The following is a 27,350-nucleotide window of genomic DNA, read 5'->3' on the forward strand; positions in this document are numbered from 1 at the left end:
AGAATAAATTAGGCCCATTCTCCTAACTGGATGGACTTGAGGAGATAACAGGGAAGAACAGCACCTTGGACCAGGTACATCTTGTTAATAGAACTGAGCACTTAGTTTCAAAATTAACTCTTGCATGGAACAGGGCTCTGTTGTATCACACTGTGTATTCATATGGGCAGGGAAGGGATGAAAATAAGACTACGTTAAGGTAATGGTTGCTGCTCTGATATAGATGATGTCCACAACTCAAGATCAGGCACCCTTAAACATTACACCCAGAGCATCTTGAGACACTGAAATTGCATGCTACATTTTCAAAAGGTAAGGTTTTCAGTATTTACTGCTAATTATCTTTGGGAAGAAACACTCCCCAAAGAAAATAATGTCAACACACTCTCACTTGTATGATAGTTTTCCTTAAAAAAGGACTCTAAGAGCACATTTTAAGAGCAAAACATTTAAAAGAGCTGTTAAGTTGCAAGGATCAAAATGCACATTGCAGGATGTATTAATTTATATCACAGTAAGGCAGACAATACTAACTACACTCATTACTGATGTTATGGATATAGCTAGAACTATAGGAGGACAATTGCTGGATATGACTAAGAAAGTTATTCAAGACACCTATGCACACAGAAACAGGGCTAGCCTGGCCCCATAACTAAATATGCCGCAAGGGATTCTAGAGGCCAAGAATAAAACAACCTTTGCCAGGGGCATAAAACAATAGAGTTACACAGTTGTATTGTCATGTGTAGATTAGAAGAGACATCTAACTCATACTAATGCATACAATGAACCAAGGTGCAGGGGATATCTGAGGATAGCAGGAATGTTACATTGGTGGAGGGCAAAAAGGTATTTAGATGTATGAGAAACTTGTAATCGCTAATTCTACATAGACTTTGTTAACACAAATTGTTATATGTTTCAAGAAGATGTTTCAAATATGGATAATCTTGTTTGGTATATGAAATCATAAAGATAATAAGTTAGCCAAAAATTGAGTCTCTGAAGCAGCTATTGTTAAGAAAAGATTCTGAAATCTTATAAATAAGACAAGCTAAACAGATCATGAACATCCTCTTTGGAGGGGCTCCTTGCGTGTGACCTTTGTATCTTTGGGTAAGAAACTTTTTTGGACTCATATGTAATTACTCTCATTTAATGATCTATGTAGTTATAATGGATGGTATTATTTTCTATTAATGGAGTTGATATAAAGAATACTGAATAATTATATTTTGTAATAATAATAGCTTAAAATGGAAGCAGAAACTCCATAATTGTATTACTTGTGTACATTACCAAATAATGAATCTAAGATGTTATCTGTGGTGTATCACTTGCCAGGAGTTAAATGATTTGATACGGGAAAGCTAACTAGATTCTCAGGGTTTCTTAAGTGCATGCCTTTATCTGAATCCAGCCTGACTGGAGTCATCCAGAACACCGAAACAAAGCCATCTCTAGACTGGAAAGCAGCAACTATTTAAAAGTGCTATTTGAGGGACACTGCAGCTCAGGGCAGATGCAAACAAGTTCTATCCATCTAGAACTTTTGGAAGAATTTAGAGACTCAAAACAAGAATGCAATTATCTGAACTGGAATTTGGCCAGCATATCAGAATTAACCACTGTCTGGGGAAAATGCCCCACAGGATTTTTCTCAGCAAACACAAGCTTAGTTTCCCATCTCAAATTAAAGTGAAATGAAGTAAGAACTGAAATGAAGTTACATAAATGAATTGCTTTAATTTTCTGGCTTTTAGAAATTAAAATTGTTCCGATCCATTCTCTGGAAGATGAAACTATTAAAAGTATAGATATGAATAGTATATGTAGACCATTTTCATGTGTGTTGCTAAAAGTTCCTTTGAGCCACTTTTCCACCATCTGTGCACATATATGAATGTTTTTAATCAGGACAAAAACAGAAGAGAACAATTTTACATTACATGTACATTATTACCAAGGAGATGAAGTGGAAGACAGTGGTAATTAATATACATAAATCTTTATGTACTGCTGAATTTGTAAAGCATATCTATAAAGATAGCTTATAGATATCTTCATGCCAATGTAACTTCCAGAAGCCTATCACACCTCAAAACTTTAAGGGGATCTACCTCTACAAAGTGCTTGGCAAAGTAAAGTAATGGGGTTCTAATATAAAGGTATAATGCCACCTCTATTTGCCCCCACTAAGGCTTTTTTACTTAAGATATCCATTTGTTTTGTACCACTTATTATATGCTCCAGTTCTCCTGCCCACCTGCACTAGTACTTTACAGTTGTCCTCAGAAAGAAGCAGCAGCACAATACATACTAAAAGAAGCAAACATTTACAAAATAATTTGGAGATCTACTTACTTGATTGAAGATCGGAAAAAGAGTAGAGCTCCTCAGATGGGCATGTTGATTGTCTTAGCTGTTGAGAACCCAGAAATAATGATGATACACATGAAGTAAGTAAATGATTATAAGCAGGGCTTTATTCTGGCAGTATGCGCTGGTATGCAGTAATGACATCTCCATCTGCAGTATCAATTCCTCTTTCTGTATCTCTTTCTATCAATACCACTTTCTGCAGTACCAGCACCTCTTTTGGTTGGCGAGCTTAGACCACCATGAGTACTGGCACCTCTTTTTTCCTAGGAAAAAAGCACTGGTTATAAGAACTTTAATCCTAACACCACTCCTTTGTACATTATGAAGTACATTTATTTTTGTCCACTTCAAATTTTGGAAGACACTGGTCATTTCAGCATGGGTTATCCTCCCTGGTTTAATTGTTCTTGGGAAGCAGATTTTTTTCTTGCTTCCCCACATCACAGTGTATTCACACTCATGCACCTCCTGGGATTTCCCTGACTTTTCTCTGATCTTTCTCAAAACCTGCTTTGCTGCAGAATTTTGAGAAAGGTTGGATGGCTGCTGCATTGGTGGGAAAGTTTGGATTTTCCCACCCACATGGAAGCCATTTTTTTCTAATAACTATCCCTGCAGTGACCATTTCCTCCCCACAACAACTGAGGGAACGTTTTAAAAAATCAGCAGCTGAATATAATTATATCATATAATGTTATGTGCAACAGATTTTCTGAAATCCCAGCTTTTAAATTTTTTTAAAGTAAGTCTCTATCCCCTTCTATTGCAGAGATATAAAGGGAAATGCATATCTCCACAATGGAAGGGGATCGAGTTTTACTCTTTTTAATGACCGCCTGATACACATACTGTTATATCAATATAACTATATTTAATCACCATTTTAAAAAAAAGACATTGGCCTGGGGAAGGGAGGAAGGCAACTGCTGGGGGATCAGGACAAGGAAATTGCAGGGAAACCTGCTGTGTTGAAGCCCCATTGTTATTGCTCTGTACTGAGAGCTGCACCAGCAATAGAGAAACCACACACGCCTGCCTCATGTAGAAACCACTATTGTTAAGGCTTTAAATAATAATATTGCAAGCTACTTTATTTTCTTGATTTCATACCTGTTCTACAGAATGTACTTCATCCATATGTTTTCCTCTTTGGGAAGAAGGTATATTTTTTAAACAAACAAAGCAATGATTAATCTAGCAAAAACTGAAATGGTTGTTGCAAAATTTTTCTACTTAATTCTCTGATTCAAGCTGTCTTATTACTATTATGCAGAATTTTTGAGGTTTGAGAATTCATTATTAAGAAACTCACTTTGAAATGAATGTCACTTTTGTAAAGCTTTTAGCTTTACTACGGAGAAAATGTCGAATTCTGGACAGCATCAGCTTAAGAATATGTTGTACAAAACCCCGAAGACAACCTTTAAATGCACCATTTTGAGTCAATACAATATCTTCAGCTGATACAGTATTTAGAACAAGTTCTGAAAAGACTCACTCAACACAAGAACAGTTCATTGCTAAATAATATATCAATACAGACAGACTGACTGACTGCTTTATAAATTTTATTTTGTTCTCTTTCAATCTCCTTTTGCACATTTATCCCAGTGCTAAAGTGTGTATTTGGTATAACACACAAAACAGCTTACCCAGATCTTTGTCTAGGCAGAAAAATACCTATTAAGGTGTACACAACCATATGACCCATGAATATGTATATGTCTGACTGCTCAGTACGCCTGAACCTATGCTGGCATGGAAGACACTTACTTCAACTGGTGAAAGTCTAAAGAGGTTTCAGTAGCCAAGCCTGCACCCTCCTCAATTGTGTTATCAAGCACAACTAGAACTCTTGCAGTGTAATCCTAAACAGTTACACTCTTCTATGCCCATTGACTTCAAAGGGTATAAATCTGCTTAGAACTATTGAAGAAATCCACTATTTTAACCAAGTAAGAGAAACCATCATTTTAAAGATAAATTACAAATAGAAAATGTACTTACTAGTTTGAAAATAATCCTGCCAACGAGCCTCACTGAATCGGGGGGAAAGTTGGGATCAATATTCTTAATACACTTGCATTCTCGTTTATGATCTTGCCATGCTACTTTCTGCAAGTTGAAAAACAAAATTAAGAATTATTTTACATCATATGCAGTCATGAAATTTAATGAATAGCTGAGACAGAGAAGCCAGGTCAAAGTCAGAAGCCTCATAGAATCAGATGGTAACCTACTTCGTATACCCTGCTCTTGACGAGGTAGTACCTCTTGTACTGCCCTCTGGCTGTCTGCAATCAGTTTATATCAGCACAGGGTACTGCCACAGTGATCCCACTGCAATAAAATCAGTAATCCTCTACTCCAAATATTTACATTCTGCATTAATTTTGACTATCCCTTGGCCGTCTCCAATAGATTTCTCTAGTTTGGTTTGGTTTGTTTATGCTGCACCAAAATTTCTAATTTAAGTTTTTAGAGATGGAGTCAGACAAAGAGATAAATAGGTATATTTGAATATAACAACACAAAGCATCCATCAAGTCTTTTTTTTAAAAAAAACCCTCTATGAATCCAATTTCTCTTATCCTTAAAAAATGATGTCTGTAGTCATTAGAACATCATCCTGAATAATGCAGTTGTACAGGCATGTTTCTCCTTCGCTAACAAAAATTGTTCTTTGAAGCCAGTATTCAAAGATGCTGACACTATTCCAAAAATAAATACTGGGAAAGATGTTCAGTATGCTAGAAAAGACATCAAAATGATCCACAGTTTGCATTACTTGTACCATCAGCAGAGGGTGATGAAATGTAAAATGCAACATCACACAAATAATGTCTCATTCTTCTGATCTTTGAGGTACATTTCACACCAGAAAGGCATTGGCAATCACATCTTTATTATCTTGTGCCAACTGGAATTCATTTGCAAGTAAATAATTATAGTCTAGAAACAGGCACAGCCATTGCTATTTTAGGGACTAGCAAGGCCATGCATACTTAAAAGGAAAAAAAATCTCTGCAGTTGTGCATGTGCCATTCTACTCCAGCTATCTTGGAAAGTCTCCCCACTTTTCTCAGTGGTTTACTTCTGCCTGTTTTTGCTTGGCAGATATTTGATGTTAGTGGAATAAATGATTCCTCTAAGGTGATTTGTCTGGGGTGGGGAGTACACAGAAGAATCCCAAGAATTGCTGTTTGGTATCTCCCACCAAGGATACTGAGATGCATGGGGCAGAGTTTAGAAGACAAAAATTCCAGAAGCACAAACAAAGGTTTAATACAAATGTAGAAATACATTACACAACACTGGAGAAAGACTAGCATTAAGCATTAAATGTGGTTCTCTTGTAACTCACCTATCCTATTATAATAGGTGGTATCAGCTAGTTATGTGGAATCAAAGGGAAAAGACCAAGGCTTGGCTCACAAGAGGCTATTCAAAATGTTAACGCCCAGTAGCCAGCTTAAACTTAACAGCTTAACACCACAGACAAAAAGTGTTTTTAAGAATAAAACACAGTGAAGTTTTTGTTCTATATTTGTAACATGCATGCAAGGAACTACTGAAATTCTAAGGCTAAAACTCTAGTATTTATACACAAGGGCCTAGAAACCATGGAATAATGTAAATATTTGACATTTTAAATATATATGCCGACAATTTTTGCAAGCCTCAACAGCTGATTTTATAGATATTAAGAAAACGTAACAACTAATAACAGCAGAGTAAATGTATACATTAACATTTAAAACATTTGCTCTATTCATTTATAGTAAACTTTAGAATGTTACCTGACATTGTATATCACAGTATCTTGCAACTTTGCACTGAGAACACCTAAGCAGTCGATCTTTCCTGAAAAGAGGGGGTGGGGGAATAGAGGAAAAAAATATTTTCTACATCAAAGAGAAGTAAATCACAGATTAATGAATTCTAATTTCAGCTTTTCAACGACAGGGAGAAGAGACTTACAATATGCACTCTACATCCTTCGGTGCTTACTATATAGCATTCTAGATTGTGGCTTTTAGTTCCACAAAATTGTGTTCTCAGCAACTTCTAACAAAAGCCAAAGCCAATGAAAAAGTTTAATGTTGTCATTTAGTCTTTAGATGTAGAGACTGCTGGACTGGAAAATGTAAAGAAAGTTCTGGCCGCAATATGGGTGTGTGTATAACATCTTTGGATTGTGATGAACTGTGGTGAATGGGATAAAGGAAAGAGAAAATAAAGTGTAGGCAGTAAAACATATGTTCTTGAATATTCACAATATTATTTTTGCAGATTTGGTGACCATAAAGTTAATTATCTTGTAGAATATCTAACTGAAAAGGGGCTGGCCTTGTGTGGAAAATGAAGGGCCACCCCCCAAACAATACTGGGGATTCTACCCCAGTATACTACCAAAAGAAAAAGCAACCCTGCTTGATGAGCTTGATGAGAGCAACTGTCAAGTCCTGTTCACATTTTAACCACATACAGCCTGCATGTACTCATGTTCTCATGAGAAGCTAATGCACTTTCACTTTACAAATGAAACTGGGGATCAGCACCTGGATGAACATGGGGTTTCAATCACACATTCAGCTGTACATGCAGTTGAACATAAGAATTATCAACACATGAATAAAGAAAAATCAAGTGTACTCTGTACACATATTGTACCTGCATTCACTGTAATTTGTGAATAAGGCTTCAATTAAAGGGGAAAGGGGGATAAGGGCAAAGTCAGTCTATTCAAGAAGAGTTTTTAGAACTCTGAAAGGGAAGAATTGAGGGATGGTGTGACATTTCAAAGCTGTTACCCCTTCTATGACTCCTCAGAGGCCCCCAGCTTGACACATTCCTTTTCAATGAAAGCCGAAGAACTGTGTCACCTGCAGACAAAACTGGTTTCTACAAACTTCCCAGGTATACAAGAAAACACTGGCAAATAAGATTTTTTTAAAAGCCAAAGATGGCCTGGTAAGGACTAACTTTGTTCCAGAAGACAGTTGCAGGTGGGTAGCCATGTTGGCCTGCAAGATTCAAGTCAATTGGCACCGTAAGACCAGTTAGATTTCCAGGGTATGAACTTTTCAAGAGTCAAAGCTCCCTTCATCATTTTGCTGGCTTCTCAACAACTCTTGGTAAAACATAGCCTGGGGAGAAAAAGACTTCTCCTCCTCCTCCTCCTCCTCCTCCTCCCTGCCTCCCTCCATTTTTAATCAATTACCCCCAGTGCCTGCCCTCCTTCTGAACGACAATGTATCACTCATATGCTAGTGGATTCGGCCAATCATCTCCCCCAACTGTAGACGCAAATGGACTGCACTGCATTGTAGGAAGGAGAAATTAATGCAGAGTGCAGGACCATATCCCCAAATCTTCTGTACATTCTGTCAGTCCATTACACAGAAGTTAGAGGAACACTGCACACTGGAACAGGACATTGGGCATGGGCAGCATGATTTGTATCCATTTCCTAAACTGTATTGTAGGACAGTTCCTTCATACTGCATGTGGGTTTGCAGCATGATTAACATATGGAGGGGGAGCATCATTTCTCTGCTGCCTTGCAGAGTGGAGAAGGAAACCGGACCAAGACTGGTATGAACCTGGCCCAAGAGGGTGCAATGAAAGTCAGCCTGTGAGGAAATTAACGATTATATCCATCTTGTCTTTACAAGGACACAGGTGGGCAGGCAGCCTGTCAACCATAACAATAGGAGGAGTACTTCTCTGAAGGGGCTGGTGCACAGGACAAAAACCGCCCATGATAATTTCAATCCACACATTAGGGGCTGGATGGGTATGAATGGTGAGCTTCAGACAGAGGTCTACAACAAATTTACTTCACCTGTGAGATTACTTGTTATAGGCAAGGCCAAGTCTCCAGCTCTCACTTATGGTTAACATGTTAAGTTTAAGGGAGAAGGTTTCACCAGCACCTGCTGTAAGGTAGAAATACATAAAGGAAAAGAGAACAGACAACTCTCTCTCATTCACTGTCAGTACCAGCTGGAAAGCAGCACAGCCAGTGCCTCCATCTGAGAAAAAGAGCATTATTTTATACTATCCTTCTGCCCAGTCCTCATCCCTCTGCTAAACATGCACCTGATATTTGGGCAGAAGAGCCAGAGACCTCCCCCACCCCCTGGTAGGAAGCTGAGTTTGATGAACTGTTTGGGATAGCAAAAACTCCCTTTGCACCAGGCCAGCAGACTCACCCATTGACCACTGCAGCCTGTCAGACTGTGGCTCATTAAAAGTTGCAATCCAGACTATCTCTTGCAATTAGACACGAGTCCATTGATTTCAAAAGATTTTACTGAATATAAACAACCATTATAGTCCACTGACCAAGATGCAATATCTTGACTGGTACACGGGTATTGTTACGAATGACAGGCAAAAGTTAAGGTACAGAATAGCAAAGCCCAGCGAGTCCCATCCTCCCCCACATAGTTCTCAAAACAAGCGGCTTGTAGCTGAAAGAGTGAAACTTTCCCATGGCTGGAAAGGCTGTAGTCATAACATTCCTCTTCTTTGAGGTAACTGTTACTGGGTTGCTTGCCACCTGCAAAAGAAGAGCTTATAACACTGACAGGATTAAAATGGAGTCTGTTTGGTTAGATTATACAAGGAACACAGTCATACCTGACATTTCTGCACCCTCTAAAATGTCCTTCCCCCAGGTTTGAGAGGATAGAGATTGTGAAAAGATCTTACTAATCTAGGAGCATGGACATGAATAGCCTCCACCCACTCATCAAACCCAGAATCAAAGTCCTTCCATCTGATAAGATAAAACAGCTTATTACGTTTGATTTTAGAGTCCAAGATTTGTTGTACTTCATAATGGCTTTGGTCATCAATTAAAGTTGGTATGGGAGGAGCACGGGTATGCCATTGATTTACTGGGGGAACCTTTTTCAACAAGCTGATGTGGAAAGTAGGATGGACGTGGCGGAGGTTCTTTGGCAAATCAAGTGCTACAGTCACTTTGTTGATGATTTTATGAACAGGAAAAGGTCCCAAGTATTTCAGTGCTAATTTACAGCTGGTTTGAGCGACTTTCAAATTTTTTGTAGATAAATAAACAAGGTCTCCTGGATGCAATTTCCAGTCGGCCACACGATGGCGATCAGCGTATTTCTTATAGTCCTGTTTAGCTTTGTTAAGATGTTGTTGAATGAGAGTCCATTGTTGAGCTGCCTCCCCCCACCATTCTGAAACGTCATTGGAGGCGGTTGCAGAGGGAAGAGCTTCAAAAGGAAACGGTTTAAAGTGATAGCCATAAACTACTTTGAATGGCGTTTCTCCGGTGGATGTATGTACATTGTTGTTGTAAGAAAATTCTGCTAGAGGCAATAAATCAATCCAATTGTCTTGCTGAAAATTGATGTAGCAACGAAGAAACTGTTCTAATAATTGATTAGTTTTTTCCGACTGCCCGGCGGTTTGCAGATGGTGGATGGAGCTTAAACCTTGTTCAATTCCCATGAGTTGCATAAACTCCTGCCAGAAGTTGGCAACGAATTGTCCGCCTCGGTCGGATATCACCTTTGATGGAAAAGAATGAAGCTTTACAATATATTTCAGAAAAATATCCGCCAACTTTTTTGCCGAAGGCAGAGTAGTGCAGGGAATGAAGTGGGCTTGTTTTGAAAATAGATCCACTACGACCAAAATACAAGTGTGATTTTTTGAAGGGGGAAGATCTGTGATAAAATCCATCGAAATAATTTCCCACGGTCTACTTGGAGTCTCAAGGGGCTGTAAAAGTCCCGGAGGCTTGCCTTTTCGCGTTTTGGCGCTGAGGCAAATGGGACACGAAGCTACATATTGCGAAATGTCTTTGCACATGCCTGGCCACCAAAATTGTCTTTGGATTAAATGAAGGGTTTTTAAATATCCGTAATGGCCAGCTGTTGGGGCGTCATGACAGCGTTGTAGTACTTCTTTTCTTAAGCTATTTGGCACATAAAATCGATCACCCCAAAGCCATTCCCCTTGTGCAGATTGGATTAGTTTCTCTTTGGGTACATTCTCCCCCTCCTTTTCGACTTTGCTTTTCAGTTTTTGTCTCCACCCCTGATCTGAGTGAGGAGATTGCGTTGTGCGGCTGCGCATAGTAACCACACACCCCAGTTGGGTAGGTGAGAATACTGTGTCTATTGTCTCCTCCCTCTTGCTTTTGAGTTGGGGCATAAGCGAAAGGGAGTCCGCTAGGAAATTAGTTTTGCCGGGCAAGAATTTGAGGGTGAAGTTGAATTTTGAAAAGTATTCTGCCCATCTCAATTGTTTGGCGTTGAGTCTCTGAGGACTGTGTAACGCTTCTAAATTTTTGTGATCTGTCCAAACCTCAAAAGGATAGCAGGCCCCTTCCAGCCAATGTCTCCAAGTGGAGAGTGCCGCTTTTACAGCAAAAGCTTCCTTTTCCCAAACATTCCAATTTCTTTCTGCTTCAGAAAATTTTCGGGAGAGGTATGCACAGGGTTTGAGAATATTGTCCGTCCCCCGCTGCAGGAGGACGCCCCCAATCGCAGTATCGCTGGCGTCCACCTGTACTATGAATGGGCAATTTTCATCTGGGTGTTGCAGCACTGGTTCGGATATGAATTGCTGCTTTAACGGGTCAAAGGCTAATTGGCATTGTGGTGTCCATAATAATTTTGCCTTTGGTTTCTTTGCTTGCTCCCCCTTGTCTTTGGTTTTTAAGAGTTCTGTGAGGGGGGGGGGTTATTTGAGAAAAGTTTTGTATAAATTCTCTATAGAAATTGGCAAACCCCAAAAAGGATTGCAGTTCTTTACTATTTGTGGGGGTTTGCCAGTCTTGAACTGCTTTTACTTTGCCTGGATCCATTTTTAACCCATCTTTTGAGATGCAATATCCCAAGTAAGTAAGTTCAGTTTTGTGAAATTCACATTTAGACAATTTGATGGGTAATTTATTACACATGAGAGTGGTTAATACTTTTTGCACCAAGTTTACATGTTCTTCTTCAGTTTCTGAGTAAATTAACACATCGTCCAGGTAAACAACTACTCCTTTATATAAAAATTCGTGCAACACTTCATTGATCATGGACATGAAAACCGAAGGGGCCCCGGACAAGCCAAAAGGCATAACTAAGTATTCATACTGCCCTAAGGGTGTATTGAACGCGGTTTTCCACTCATCCCCCTCTCTTATATGAACGTGGAAATAAGCATCTTTTAAGTCCAATTTTGTGAAGATCTTACCTTGGGCCACGACGTTGAGTAGATCTCTGATGAGAGGGATGGGATAAGCGTTTGTGGAAGAGACTGCATTAAGTCCTCTGAAGTCAGTGCACAGTCTTAGCCCTCCATCCTTCTTTTTAACAAACAGTACTGGTGCAGCATGAGGGCTGTTTGCAAGTCGAATAAATCCCCTTTGGAGATTGGTGTCAATGAATTTTCTAAGTTCCTCTCTTTCATTTGGGCTCATTGGATAAAGTCTACCTTTGGGCAATGTGGCTCCAGGGATGATTTCCACTGCACAATCTGTCCTCCTATGGGGAGGTAAGGTGTTGGCCTCTTCTTCGGTAAAGGCTTGTAAATAGGCTCTATACTGTTTAGGTATTTGGTTAATTTCCTCCTGCGTCAGGAGGGCTTGTTCTATGAGGGTAGGGTTGTTGCCCCAATTTTGGTTCCAACGATGAGTTTGGCAGCTGTCTGTCTTGAAGGTGACACTTCCAGCTGCCCAATTAATGTCTGGGTTGTGGTCCCACAACCATCTGCTTCCCAAAATTAACGGGTATTTTGCAGTAGAGCTAATTACAAAGGATCTTGAATCCCAATGTTGACCCATGCCTGTAATGACAGGTACGGTTTCGGTAGTGACTGGATTCATATTAGTGCCATCCATCTGTTCAAAAATGACCGGATTTTCAAGTTCTTTTATTGGGAGCACTAATCCGTTCACTAGAGCTGGTGCAATTATATCTCTGGAGCACCCAGAGTCAATAAGCGCTTGCACCCGAATATGAGTCTTTCGTTCAGGATTGACTAATGTAACAGGTGTGAATAGTATGGACCCTTGAGGTCTATCCACTATGGGAACTGACTGAGTTTTGATCTGCCGTTTGGGTCCGTTTACGACAGATCCATTTCGTTTCCCGAATTTGGACTTTCGGGTGCTTCTTTACCAATTAGAGCGGTTGGGTCCAAGTCCATAACTTCCTCTAGCTCTAATCCTCTTTCAGGAGGATTTCTTCTGAACGTACCTCTCCCTCGCGAAGTTCGCGGAGTGGGCATTGGGCGGGACGGCTGAGGAAGGGTGGCAGGGGTTGGACCCCTTGGTGGGAACGGAGTTCTCTGCACAGGCCGGAGTGGACATTGCGCAGCGAAGTGACCGCTTTGGCCACAATGTAGACACAGTCCTTGTTGCCATCTAGCATCTCTCGCTCCTCTAGCTGCATATCTTGCCCCTCTGCCCCCTCTAATGATTATGGAGGTATGCCGGTGCCCGGCCGATTGCTGTTGCTCAACTAGACGCACTTCTTGCATCCAGTTCTCTACTTCACAAGCTAATTGAATCCAACCCAAGAGTGTGGGAGGATTATCTTGCATAAGGGCTCGATCCAACAGTCTGGGATTCATGCCTTGTTTGAACATAATTATTTTGGTGGTTTCCTCACACCTTGGGCATTTGGCAGCAAGCTGTCAGAATTTTGTAACATAGTCTCTAGCCGACATGCTACCTTGTCTGATCGATTGTAATTCCATTCGGGCTCTGCTTTCTTCTAGTGGGTCTTCGTATTGCGCTCGGAGCGCATCTACCAAACCCTGTAGGGAATCTAATTCTGGAGCCCCCAAATCGTACAAGGCTACATACCATTCCACTGCTTTTCCTTGCAGACGTGATGCCAAATGCTCGATTTGACTCGCTTCGTCTCCGAACAAGTGTCCCCAATGGTTGAAAAATTGTAGTGCTTGTACTAGAAAAAATCCCAACTTCGAGGGATCTCCATCGAAAGTAGCTTCCAATTTTACCCATCCCATTGGTAACTCTTGTGGTCTGGCAACCAGTGCTGGGAGTGGGTAATATTGTACAGGAACCAGTTCTTGCCTTGGCTGCCAGTTGGGTTGGCGCGGGAGCGGTTGCATCGGAGGATACTGGGGCCTTGGTCGCGGGATCCCTTGGGGTCTCGGTATTGGAGGACCTTGCAGCCTTGGCTGTGGTCTCAGCGGTTGCGGAGCTGGAGGGCCTTATGGAGGTGGGCCTCTCGGTCTGAGTTGCGGATGAAGCCTAGGCGCTGGAAGGCGTGGGAGAATCGGCTGTCCCCGCGGCGGCGGTGGGAGTACCGGAGCCTCATCTTGTGGCTGTAATGGTAATCCTCCTGGGAGAATCGGAAGCTCTCGCGGCTGCTCTTGTGGCTGCCCCGGCAGCTGTTCTTGCGGCTGCCCCGGCGGCTGCTCTTGCGGCTGATCCTGCGGTTGTTCTTGTGGCTGCTCTAACGGTGCCTCTTCCTCCCCTTCCAGAGGTCCTCCCGGGGGAAGTTCCTCTGGTCTCTCATCTGATGGCCCCTGCGGCTGTTCCGGCAGTTGTACCAGTTGTTGTTGATCGTCTACGGGTATTAGCGGTTGCTCCCTCGGGATCCTGGCCTGCAGGGCAGCTAAACTTTGCCCGACAACTCATCTGGAGGTATCCTCTCCTTGTGAAGGGCCTTCCTCCGATCCTCCTACAACTAGTACAGAGAGCAGGTGAACAGCATATGCTAAGCTCTCCTCCATAGTACCAAGTCTCTCTTCTAAAATTTGTACACGTTCTGGGGCCGCTGTGGCCCCCACCGATTCAACATACTCTTGAGGAGTTTCTTTTGGAAGTTGTGTAGTTTCCATATATTCTGTATAGGACGCCGTTGCCCGGGGCCAAGGCCGAATTTCTCCCAAGCCCTGAGCCCCATTACCTTGTTCTGTTTCCATTCTCCCCGCCAATATTTCTTTGGCCAATCTGGTCACCGCCGAAATCCCAGCATCAACTGCCAAAGTTCGGCTTTGGAGTTGCACCCAACTCTGTTCGGTAGGCTCGCGTTGCCCCATCCACGGGGTACTTTCCGCATAGTCCCAACTCATCACGTCGCGACGGGAGGTTTCCCACATCTGGGTACTTTCTGAAGCTCTTCGGTTCCACTCAATTTGATCAGCCTCTCGATTCCAGTGGTACCACGGCTGGCTACTTGGATGCTCTGGTATCGAGCCGATACTCCGTTTCCCGTCCATTTGCGACTGGGTAAACACCGCACTCACTCTCCTGTCCCTCGTCTCTCGCGGCCTCGAGCCCCACTGCCTCGGCGTAGGCAGTGATATCAAAGGTTCTGCTGCCGCCCTGGGCCTAGTTTCGGCTCCAGCAGGTGCAAGGGTAATCAGCGCAGTACGTCTGGACTCCGTTCCTCCCTGAACGGGTCTTGGGGGTTCCAGTCCTTCCAAACCAGGGGAGGTGTAAGGATTGAACAAAGGGTCCCTGTTGGGATCGGCCTTGGTATCCGTCTGCCACGGTTTAGGCATTGGAACAGATGTGATTCGTAACAAAATGTCAGACTGTGGCTCATTAAAAGTTGCAATCCAGACTATCTCTTGCAATTAGACATGAATCCATTGATTTCAAAAGATTTTACTGAATATAAACAACCATTATAGTCCACTGACCAAGATGCAATATCTTGGCTGGTACACGGGTATTGTTACGAATGACAGGCAAAAGTTAAGGTACAGAACAGCAAAGCCCAGCGAGTCCCATCCTCCCCCCATAGTTCTCAAAACAAGCAGTTTGTAGCTGAAAGAGTGAAACTTTCCCATGGCTGGAAAGGCTGTAGTCATAACATTCCTCTTCTTTGAGATAACTGTTACTGGGTTGCTTGCCACCTGCAAAAGAAGAGTTTATAACACTGACAGGATTAAAATGGAGTCTGTTTGGTTAGATTATACAAGGAAAACAGTCAGACCTGACACAGCCAGCCAAAACTTTCTGTCTGCTTTTATAATGCACATAATAGAAAGAGGTGCCAACCATGAGGCATCAGCAGGGGTGTTGCAAAACACCAAAGGATCATGTTATGCCAACAGGGGTGAAATTTGGAAATAAATGACTGGTTTTTAAATCTGAGAGATCCACAATGAGGACCAAGGCATTGTGGACTAAGTGGTCCATTAAAGAGTCTTCTGCTGGCATCCTTTGCTCGCACAGGACTTTTAGAATTTCCAGCTATTATTGTAGAAGTCCTGCAAAGGTAAGGTGAAGGAGCATTGACAGGAGCTGTATATCTGCCTAAACGACTTTGATATTTTTGTGCTATCTGCTTGATATGTTAACCATGAATGCTATACTCCCAGGGATATTCTGGTTCAATCTTCTTTTAAAAATACTGAATTTTACCTGATTTGGTAAAATTCTGTATTCCTGAACTCAAGTTTACCAAATTAATTCAAGTTAACTTGGTAACTTCAGTAATAGTGGCTGAGCTGTTCCTTTGCTAATTTCCTTTGTTAAGGAACAATAAAAAACACTGTTTCCTGCCTTTTTTTACCAGAAGGGAGGGGGTGAGTGGCCAGTCCTTGCAGGAGCTCTCCTTGTTGGGCCAATGGGATTCTCTAGAAGGAGAGTGCCTCTTTTAAACTGCCTTGCAAGGAGTTAAATAGGCAGGCGTACCTCAGCGCAGCCTCCATTTTGTGTGCTCTGGCTTCCTGAAAAGATCTGAGACCCTGCCTGCTGCTTGAGAACTCTCTTTCTGTCATCTGGCCTGGGTCTGGCGTGCTTTGGACTCAACATGGATGGCAACTGGATCTTGTTGCCCAGTGGATTCCTTGCTGCTGCCGCCTGCTGAGACATACACCTGGAGGACATCTGCTGCTGCCTGGTTTGAGAGTCATGGACTCACTGGGTTTTTTCTCTCTTTGGAGGGAGGGGGTTGGCCTGGGGGGGAGGTAGGGTTGGCCGGGGGGAAGGAAAAGGTGTGGGGGGTTGGCTTTGCATTTTAAAAACTTGGGGGGGGGTGTTGCTGTGGGTGGGGTGCTTTGGTTTGGATTTTGTTCAGAGGGCTTTGGTTTGGTTCTTCTGGGGGGGTCTTTTTGTTTATCCTGTTGTGGGTAGTTTGTTGTTTGGTATTATAGTCCCAGTTAACTTTATTAAATTCACATGTTATTGCTTGTTCTTTGGGGCAGCTGTTTTCCTATTGTTGGGGGTTAGGGTAACATTTCTTCATACTGTTTTTTTGCTTGGTGTTTTTTTGCTGGGTTCTATTTTCTGTTGCTATAAGTTTGGCTTGGTGTTCAGTTGTTGGTGGTTCAGGGTTGTTGTTCTTCTGGGGGGATGTTGCTGGGTGCTTGGTTCACATTAGCTTATATTACGTAGTGGTGTTTGGGTGTACTTTTGGGGTATCCTGAGAGGGCTGCAAAGTAGGAACTTAAGACAGGCAAGTTGTAGGTCCTGTAAAGAAAAGCTTAATTGCTAGCTTTTAGGAACCAGAGAGTTTCCCCCTTTAATAGGCTTGTTTAGGAATTCAGAAGAATTCAGGTTCTACTCAAATTCTATAGATAAATAGGCTTCCCATTAGTGACATTTAACTAGACTTTCCCTGCCTACCACTGGTTCCCTTGGAGCGAGGCCAGGCATATTCAAAGTAGTTTTTTTGTTGTAGGCTTACCTGTAGATTGGGGTTCAAGCCAGGGGTAGCATCATTCCTAAAGAGGAATTAAGCTGCTTGATGGTGTAGAGCCTTTTAAAAAGAAATTTGTGTGTCCATCTCCAGGTTTAGACACACAAAGAACGCTTTTTTCTTTTCTTTTTTAGAATTTTTTATTAAAAAGAAAAAATAAAGTATGACAATAAAAAGTGCATAATAAAGCTTATAATAGTTGAAATTAATTTGAGACTTATACTAACTTATACAAAGTGCATTTCAGATAAATTTGTAATTTATGCAAGCACTACATTTAAGATTGAGTTAAAGGAGTAAAAATATAATTAAAAGGATTTTAATAACAAAACTTATGTGATACATCTCTTTTCCTCTCCTTGGTTACTTATACAAAATTTAATATTAATTATTTTAATAATCATTCCGTGTGTGTCATCCTTTTATCTTTGTGCTAAGTTACCTTAATTAATATTAGTTCTGGACAACTAATCAAAAAAATCCTTCAATTTCCCCCCCAAATTCAGCTATTGGTCTGTTATGTACATAAGTAATTAGTTTGGCCATTGAAGCATCAATGGCATCAGCTTTCCATCTTGCTGCATATCACACTCTACCTGCTATCGCCATGTAACAAAAGAGGTCTCCCTGCTCTTTCCTGAGATTATTTGGTAGAATATTTAATAACATGTTACAAAGAAAGCTTTTAAAATAGGTAGGTAAGTTTTTTAAAAGACTGATTTTTGGCTAGGTGCTTTGGGTGGGTTGGTAATTTAACTGTTTAATAAGGTTTGTTATTAGTGTAGATTGCAGGAGGCAGAAAAATGTGTGACAGGAGACCAGAGAGGGGCCCTGGAGGGAAAGCCAAGGGATTAGACTAAAGTGGTAGAGAGGAGGGGGATGACTGCAGCTCTTCCCCCACCTGTGCAGAGAATGCCCACCCCAGCTCAGGTGCCGTTCATCAGCCTGGCTTCTGATGACAACAAGAGGGTTTGCAAGGCCCTCTTTCCTGAGGCAGCAACAGGAGCACCACCCCCAGCACAGGTGCCTGAGGGAGCTGGCATTGGGCAGGAGCCTGCTGCTGAGGCTCCCCTTCCTCCAGCTGCTGAGATCCAGCTGTAGGAGGAGCAGCATGAGTCTTTTGGGGTAGGCTTAGGGAAAGGGAGTTTTCCATCCCTTGTACTCCCCACAGGGACCCAGAGGTTGTTGTAGGAACTGGTAGAGGAGCCCACCATCTATGAGCCTTCCTCAGTTTCCTCTGAGGCCAGCCAGCAGCAGGCCTTTCAGGGCCAGGCAGGAGCAGAAAGAGATGGTGGAAGTGATGACCTTTCTCCCCACATCTCTACCCTTCACCCTCAGCCATCTTCTTCTGCCCAGCCTAGACATGGTGTGTCTGGCCCAAGTGCCTCACAGGAGGCATCTCCTGGGGTGCCCGCAGCTGCAGGGCAGCATGGGCCCCCCATGTCCTCCAATGCCAGGGAACATTTCCAGAAGACAGAGGACATGCACAGTGCCAGCACCATAGGGCCCAGGTCAGTCAAGGGAAGGGTGTGAATCATCTCTCAACAACCAGCTTCAGGAACAACATGAGGAAGCACCACTAGGCAGTACTTCTTCAAGGGAACAGAGACTGGCACCACATGGCTGTCAGCAAGCCAGCAGGGGGGTTGACCCATACCACTGCTGGTGCTCTCCCTCAACCCCAGGTTTCCTATAGGGAAGGGATGCCAAACATCTCTGCTGGAGATTTTTGGTGCTCATGGCACTAGTGTGCCCTCTTGTCATCCAAAGGGCATCTATTTTTTATTTTATTTTATGTCATTTATAGTCCGCCTTTCTCACTGAGACTCAAGGTGGACTACACAGTGTGAGATTAGTACAGTCAGTTTCAAGGACATTTCCATAAACAATGCCATAGGGTAAATAAACACAATTTTACAAAGACATCGCATTAGTAAGAATCCAATACAGAGTTGAAGAAATGCTGAAACAGAACATAAGCAATTTTAGGGCTGACATTAGGCCACATGAAGGACAAGTAGCTCATAGGAGCACATATTTAAGACAACAGGTAGTATGTAAGGCAACATAATGGTAAAGTATATGGTCCTTAATTCATTAGCAAAGCATCTGAGAGCCCCTCCCTACAACATAAACGCCTTTTTGAATAATTCAGTTTTGCATCATTTGTGGAAAGCTAGGAGAGTACGGTTCTCCTGACCTCCTCAGGCAGGGCCTTACATAGGGTAGGAGCCACAACAGAGAAAGCCCGTGTTCGGGCTGCTGTTGATTCACCCATGTGCAGGGTGGCACCTGCAGGAGACCCTGTTCAGATGAGTGAAGCTGCCATGGAGAAACATAGGGAGGGAGGCAGTCCTGTAGGTATGAAAGGCCAAAGTTGTGAAGAACTTTGTATATGATAACCAATACTTTGAACTGAGCACGGTAGCTGATAGGTAGCCAATGGAGTGACTGCATAATTGGGGTGATGTTCATGCTCCTGCTTGCTCCTGATAGCAGTCACGCCACAGCATTTTTTACCAATTGGAGCCTCCTAATTAATTTGGATGGGAGACCTATGTATAGCACAATACAATAAAGTCTTGATGTTACCATAACATGAATCCAGGTGGCCAGGTCAGCCATGTTGAGGTAAGAAGTCATCTTCCAGGCTACAGTGAGGTTGTAAAAGATTGCGCCCTGTGGAACCCCACAAGATAGCTGCCCTTCTGGAGACAGCTGATCTCCAACAGCAACCCTTTGGGTCCATCCCATGAGAAACAATTTAAACCCATCCAAGGCACATCCTTTGATGCCCACTTCTGTCTCTAGACTCCTCAATAGGATGGCATGGTCTACTGTGTCAAAGGCTGCAGACAGATCCAGGAGGAGCAATAAGGAGGCATGGCCTTTGTCTATATTTGTGTTAACATGTTGTTCTAGTAGTAGCACTGGATCCAATATAACCTCTAGGTTCTTAACCGCATCTGTAAGAGTCAGACAAACTCCATTGAAAGTGAGGAGTACAATGTTCTTCAAGATCTCTACCTTCCCAACAAGCATCACTTCCGTCTTGTCTGGGTTCAATTTGAATTTGTTTGTTTTTAGCCATGTTTTTAGCCACATGATTTATCTGGATTTCAGTAAAGCTTTTGATAAGGTCCCCCATGACATTCTGATGGGCAAATTGGAAGACTGTGGAGTAGAATATAGGACAGTTCAGTGGATAGGGAACTGGTTGGAGGACCTCACTCAAAGAGTGGTGGTCAACGGCGTTTCATCAGAATGGAGGGAGGTGTCCAGTGGGGTGCCGCAGGGCTCAGTTTTGGGCCCGGTACTTTTCAATATTTTTATCAATGATCTGGATGAAGGAGTGGAAGGGCTGCTCATTAAATTTGCTGATGATACCAAATTGGGAGCGGTAGCAAACACCCAAGAAGATAGAATTAAAATTCAACAAGACCTGAATACTCTGGAGAAGTGGGCAGCTGTGAATAGGATGCAATTCAACAAAGACAAGTGCACAGTATTACATCTGGGCCACAAAAATGGGAAGCACAAATACTGGATGGGGGATACACTTCTGGGCAGTAGTATATGTGAAAGGGATCTTGGGGTAAGAGTGGACTGTAAACTGAATATGAGCAGTCAGTGTGATGCGGTGGCAAAAAAGGCTAATTCAATCCTGGGTTGTATCAAAGGGGCCATAGCACTGAAATCGCAGGAGGTCATAGCCCCTCTCTTTACTGTCTTGGTCAGGCCACACCTGGAGAATTGTGTGCAGTTCTGGAGGCCTCACTTCAAAAAGGATGTGAACAAAATCGAGAGGGTGCAGAGGAGAGCGACAAGAATGATCAGGGGTCTGGAGACTGAGCCCTGTGAGGAAAGGCTGAGGGCCTTGGGGATGTTTAGTTTGGAGAAGAGGAGGTTGAGGGGGGACATGATTGCTCTCTTTAAATATCTGAAAGGCTGTCATTTGGAGGAGGGCAAAGAGCTGTTCCAGTTGGCAGCAGAGGGTAGGACGTGAAGCAATGGGCTAAAACTACATGCACAAAGGTACCGGCTGGATATTAGGAAAAACTTTTTCACAGTCAGAGTAGTTCAAAAGTGGAATCAGCTGCCTAGGGAGGTGGTGAGCTCCCCTTCACTGGCAGTTTTCAAGAAGAGGCTGGATGAATACTTGTCAGAGATGCTTTAGGCTGATCCTGCACTTGGCAGGGGGTTGGACTAGATGGTCTGTATGGCCCCTTCCAACTCTATGATTCTATGATTTAACTACAGCTGTCAGTCAGCGACCCAAGATTTCTACTGCATCCTGAGGGGACCTGGATAGTGAGATATAGAGTTGGGTGTCATTTGCATATTGGTGACATCCCACTCCATGGCTGCAAATGAGTTCTCCTAAAGGCTTTACATAGAAGTTGAATAACATGGGAGATAAGATTGCGCCCTGCAGAACCCCACAAGATAGTTCCCATTCTGGAAACAGCTGATCTCCAACAGCAACCCTTTGGGTCCGTCCCATTAAAAACAATTTAAACCAGTCCAAGGCACATCCTTTGATGTCCACTTCTGTCTCTAGACTCCTCAACAGGATGGCATGGTCTTGTGTGTCAAAGGCTGCAGACAGATTCAGGAGAAGCAATAAGGAGGCATGCCCTTTGTCTATACTTAGCTGGAGATCATCCACTAAGGCTACTAGTGCTGTCTCTGTCCCATGCCCTGGTCTGAATCCAGATTGGAAAGGGTCTAGAGCTCTAGTGTTTTCCAAGATCTGAAGTTGGTCAGCTACTGCTGTCTCAATTACTTTGAGATCTCATCTGACATGGTAACCCTGAGTCTGGTCATTCCTCTGATGCATGCACTTCAGAGTCTTATGACTTTCTTCCTGGACCCTAACACAGGACGTGCAGACTTTGTTCCAGGAGTATGTACCCTTGGAGAAGGCTGCAACAGGCCATCATGTCCTGATTGCAGTCTCTCACTGAGAAGGAGTTGTACCTGATGGCAATCATGTGCAACCAGCACATCAAGAGCACCTTTGCCAACCGGGCCAAGCACCTCACCAGCATGAGAGATGCCCTCTTTGTGGGTGTGGCGTAGGCAGGCCAAGAATGGCCTCCTGCCAGCAGAGGGGCGGGGGGAGGGGCCCAGCTCTGCTGGTCTCCCCACCCTTCTCAGAAGGCTCTCCCCACGGCCAGCGCTGGGATGTCCATAGAGATGGAGATACTCCAGTGTGCCCTAGGCCCCTCTGGGAACATGAGGCACATGAGCCAGGATTTGGCAGAGGAAGTAGTCAGGGACTACCTTTTAGAGCCCTGTAACTTACTTTCCACCGATTCGCTGAGCTACTGGGCCAAGAAAGAGGTGGTCTGGCCAGACTTCTCTCTCGAGGCCCAAAAGCTCCTCTCATGCCCTCTAACGAGTGTGGAGAGCAAGTGCATCTTTTCCCACGTGAACAACATTGTCAGTTCACATCACACTTGCTTGCTCCCCTGGAGAGTTGAGCAGTTGGTCTTCCTAAAGGTCAACATACTGCTCTTCAGTTTCCCAACTTTGGACTTCCAAAGTGAATGAGTTGAGCCCTCCTTGTGGCCTGCATCCTATGTGAGTCTGTGAGGTAGGGAAAAACACTCTTCCCAAGAATTGTTAGGTAGAAAATCAGCAGAAGGGCAGGCATACTGCAATTTGGACACCCCCCCCCCCCACACACAGCAAAATCACCAGCCCATGTTAACACTAATTTCTGGGGATAATTGAGAATAGAGGCCCCAGAAATGATGTTCTCTTGCCACTGAGATGGGAAGAGTCAGAGTTTCTCTACACGAGATGTCTTGGTGCATGTTCATCAAGTATAGGGAGACACAATGTTAGGCAGGAAGCATAGTTTAAAAAGTCAGAGCCAGTAGAGATCGCTCCTCAGAGGGCTTGTTAATTTCATCTTTGCCTCCCCAAAGGCTCTGTCAATTTCACCTCTCCAATCTAAAACTGTGTGGGAAATGGGCTGGAGCTGCCTTCCAGAGCCAGGCTGAAGTTTCCCTTCTGGGCATTCACACAGCTCCAATGTATAGCAACTCTCTTTTAAAACTACCCTTCCTGGCTACCATTACATCTCCTAACACATGCTCTTCACGTGTCAGATGTCTTGTGTAGAGACACTCAGAGAGATGTTAGGGAAAATAGTAGAGTCCAGTAGCCCCTTTAAGACTAACCAACTTTATTGTAGCATAAGCTTTCAAGAACTACAGTTCTCTTCGTCAGATGCATGTGACAAAGAGAACCGTGGTTCTCAAAAGCTTATGCTACAATAAAGTAGGTTAGTCTTAAAAGTGCCACTGGACTCTTCATTATTTTGTGACTACAGACTAACACAGCTAACTCCTCTGGATCTATGTTAGGGAAAGTGGAGCATGACACATCATGTGTGACAGAGGGAAACTCACAGAAACACAAAAATGAAGCTAGAGAATGCTGTTGTGTAATATAACGTGGTGTTCTAATGTAAACTTAACTCTCCTCATTGCAGGGGTGGGAGGGGCAATGATGAAGGCTGCTGCAAAGAAAGGTTTACTTGGGTTTCCAAAGATCCTCATGTTCTGTTACAGCCCAAGGCCACACGGTTGGGATCAGGGCTGGCACCACCATTGAGGCAGTGAGGCAGGCGCCACGGGCACTGGAGGGGGTGCCGGAGAGCCGAGGTGCATGCCACGGAGCTGGCGTGCCCGGCCCGTGGCTGCTACAGCCGGCCAGCCCCGTGCCGCCGCCACACACCCCCGGCCGGGTGCAGCAGCCATAGGCCAGGCACGGCAGGCGGGTGCGCGGAGCACAGGTAGCCTCTGCGCGCCACCCCAGCCACCCGCCAGCCAATGGGCCCAGCTTTCGCTGCATGATGACATCATCACGTGATGCCGTCATCCTGCAGTTGGGGTGTGTGTGCGTGCTGTGCGTGCACACACATGGGAATCGCCGCAGGCACCAGAAACCCTGGCGCCAGCAGTGGGTGGGATCCATCTTATGCAACTATGCAACTATGCTTGTTTGCCGTGGCCTTGTGCTTGTGACTGGGTCCTGCTTGGTTCTGTTCTGTGGTGTCCCTCTGAAGCCAGTGCCTTGCTGCTGTGAATGACACTGGTTCTGTTGGGCTAAGTTGCAAGAGTGTCTCTTGCATCAGTTTGGTTTGGGTGGAACTAATGTGATTCTCTGGTGTGATGTTGCTCCTCTTAGGGAACAATGGAGTGGCTGGTCAGCCTGTTAAGGAGGCGCTGGGGTTTTTTGAGGGGTGTCAGTTTGGTTTTGTTGGGCTTCTCCAGGGATTAGCTTGCATTTGGGAGTGCACCTTGGCAGTGTCATCCTTGCACTGTGTGTGTGCCGCTGGGAAAGAACTTGTAAAAGTTCTAATCATTGGAACATAGAGAGTGGCTAGTCAGCCTGTTCAGGGGGTGCTAGGAGGTTTGGGGGGCATCAGTTTGCTTCTGTTGGCCTGTCTAGCGTGGAGCTTGCATTTGGGAGTGTGCCTCTGGCCATGGCTGCCTTGCTCCATGTGTTTCTGCAATAGAAATCAGCTTGGACTTTTTCCCACAAAGGAACAAATGGAGGGGCTGGGGCAACTCCTTTGTGTCCAATCTCTGTGAAACTTGGAGAGTCTTTGGAGGACAGTCAAGGGTAAGTTCCTTGAAAATGTTGTGGATTTTGTTTGCAAAATGCTAACCCTTGGGCCACCTGGATAACCCTCATAGTTTTCCTCATAGGGAATAATGAAGATTGGAGGTGACTGGGGGGACCTGTTGGGGGGCATGAAGTGCCCCCCAAGATCCAAGATCCCTGAAACCTGGGGGGGGGGTCTTTAGAGGACAGTCAAGGGTAGGTCCCCTGAAAATGTGGTCAAAAAACGACCCCCCCCCCCCCCGCACACACACGCCACCAGAAAAAAACCCAAATCGAATTTTCCATAGGAAATAATGGCCATTTTACTGAATTTGTTCTGTAATACCAAACTGAACTGGAGAATTAATTTGGTATTCGGGGAGTACTGAATTTTTTTTCAGTTCAATATTACCAAACTGAATTTACCGAATTTTTACCTGTGCACACCTCTAGATACTCCTCTATAGGCTGTTGCTCAGATAGGCGCTACATGGTCTTCCCAGATCAGTTTTTCATATGGATAACCAATCTGGTTAGATGCAGTGAATGAACAGGATGCAGGGCAGCCTCTGAACTTAGTTCAACTCTTTCTCTTTCTTTCAACTTGTCTTCCTGATATGCACTTAGTGGAAGAGTCAAATGAATGCCTTGTGCACCTTTTCCTTCCTCCAAGACTTTAATTCTTAGTTATGGCATCTATTACTCTCACTGCAATAATGTCTGCAAAGTGAACACCAAAAGTAATGAAGACTACTCTGCAGTTATATGAATTGGGGATCTAAACTCATATGATCTGAAATAGTTAACATTAAGAGCTCTTACAGAATTTATGTACTGAGTAATTTTAAAACCACAAGGTGACAACAATTTGCATATTATATGCATCTGTTTCTCTTGGATGTACGCCAACCAAGTCCCATACAAAGCAGTGGAATTCATTCAGGTTAAATTCAAGTATTTTGGCTTAACAGAATTGTCAGTCGGGGCTGCCAAGATCAATACTGGCTTATTAAGAATGTACCCAATAATTTAAAAACAGGTTCAGGCCTATAGCTACAGTGGGAAGGGAGGACAATGTCCCCTTAGAATACATCAAGCCTCTGCTCTGAATTCCTATTTTCATTCTACTCAACTGGATGGATCAGGGGAAGCTGCAAGAAGGATATGGAGCCTGCTCCTGTTAACTCCTTCAGTTAACGCCTCCTTTTTAACCATTTTCCTTTGCTTCCTCTCCTCTTAATACCAGTTAGAGCATAGGGAGATAAATGACAGCCCAATCTTATGTAGGCTGGTATTGGCTTTTAAACAGCAAATCATGAGTGGGCCCTTCAATTCCCTGCTGTTTAGGGCTCACACACACACACACGCACGCATGCAGATGCACAGTATTAGCTATAAGTTTAAGTTGTTAAAATTATTCTCTCTTCAGTTCCGGGTGTTATTTCTACTTCTTCATTAATTAATCTGTTTGGCAGATATTATATAACAGCCAGGACTAATTGCGCCATGACATAGTTTAAACTATTATAATTAAAATTATTTCTAATCCGAAACAGGTGATCTTTCAAAGTCCTTTTCCTGTTGCTGTTTTATTTGAGCCCTTCAGTCTACATATTGTCACATTGCTCCTTTAGATGCTCTTTGCTCTGTGTTATCTGTCATCATGAAGCCTCGGCACATCTGTATATCTATTGTGCTCACTCTGCTAGAGGGCAACTTGACCTTGGAAACTACCTACATGATGTTCTTCTCCTCTCTGCATGCCTAACCTCTCTTTTCACAATACTAACAGTTCATGCAAGCATACTGAAGAGATAAAGGTACTACAGGAATTTGAAGAGCTATTCATGACTTAAAATACCTTAAGGCGTGCAGGGTCCAGCAACACTGCAGCAGTACTGAAAAGGAGATGGATCACAGCAGGGGTCAGATTCCGAGGGTCAGATTCCAAAGTCTTTGGAATCAGTGGCAAACTTGCAGCTGACTGCAGTTCAGACAGTCTGTGAACCACAATAATCACCTGAGTGCTGAGTTTTCATAAACATAAGCCTCTCTGTTTGTAGTAAGAGACTTGGTGGCATTTTCCAACAATATTGGAAAAGTTTTACCATGCTAGATTAGATTCAAGTCCATTTTATTTATGTCATTTATACCCACTGCCATTCTCCCCAATGGGAACCCAAAGCTGCTTACATCATTCTCCATTTTTTCCTCACAACAACCCTGTGAAGTAGGTTAGCCTGAGAATGTGTGATGGCCCAAGGTCACCCAGCAAGCTCTCAAGGCAGAGTAGAGATTTGAACCTGGGTCTCCCAGATCCTAATATGGCACTCTAACCATTGCAGCCAAATGATTCTGGAAGCTTGCTAACAAAGCACAAAGATATGGCCATCCTAGTTTGTCCCCAGCACAGGAAAAAATACTGTCTCCACCATCAGGCTTTAAGTATTTCATATGTGTCTCACTTTCCTCCAACAATGAGTTTGTTGCTTCACAACAGCACTTAGCTTCTCAGCAATTTTAAGAACAAGATTAACCTAGCACAGTCAACATGCCTTTACTGTCAAATAATGGCAGCTGTGCATCTACTGTGGTCTTTCTCCTCTGTAACATACGGAGGAACTTATTATGTTATTCCACATTTCCCCATCCCTGATGCCAATGGTGGAG

At 43.5% G+C, this 27,350-nt stretch overlaps 1 protein-coding gene across 1 annotated transcript in view; it reads right to left on the reverse strand.

Moving 5' to 3' along the window:
* Window positions 1-27,350, reverse strand: part of SMYD3 (SET and MYND domain containing 3) — a 714,934-nt gene that overhangs the window by 610,064 nt on the left and 77,520 nt on the right. Inside the window, exons 2-4 of the mRNA XM_054983157.1 lie at window positions 6,186-6,249; window positions 4,393-4,500; window positions 2,368-2,425 (exon numbers count right to left, since the gene is read on the reverse strand). Of these exons, the coding sequence (XP_054839132.1) occupies window positions 2,368-2,425; window positions 4,393-4,500; window positions 6,186-6,249 (230 nt within the window). The remainder of the gene's footprint in view (window positions 1-2,367; window positions 2,426-4,392; window positions 4,501-6,185; window positions 6,250-27,350) is intronic.

This window comes from Eublepharis macularius, chromosome 1 (genome assembly GCF_028583425.1).
Source record: "Eublepharis macularius isolate TG4126 chromosome 1, MPM_Emac_v1.0, whole genome shotgun sequence".
NCBI lineage: Eukaryota > Metazoa > Chordata > Lepidosauria > Squamata > Eublepharidae > Eublepharis > Eublepharis macularius.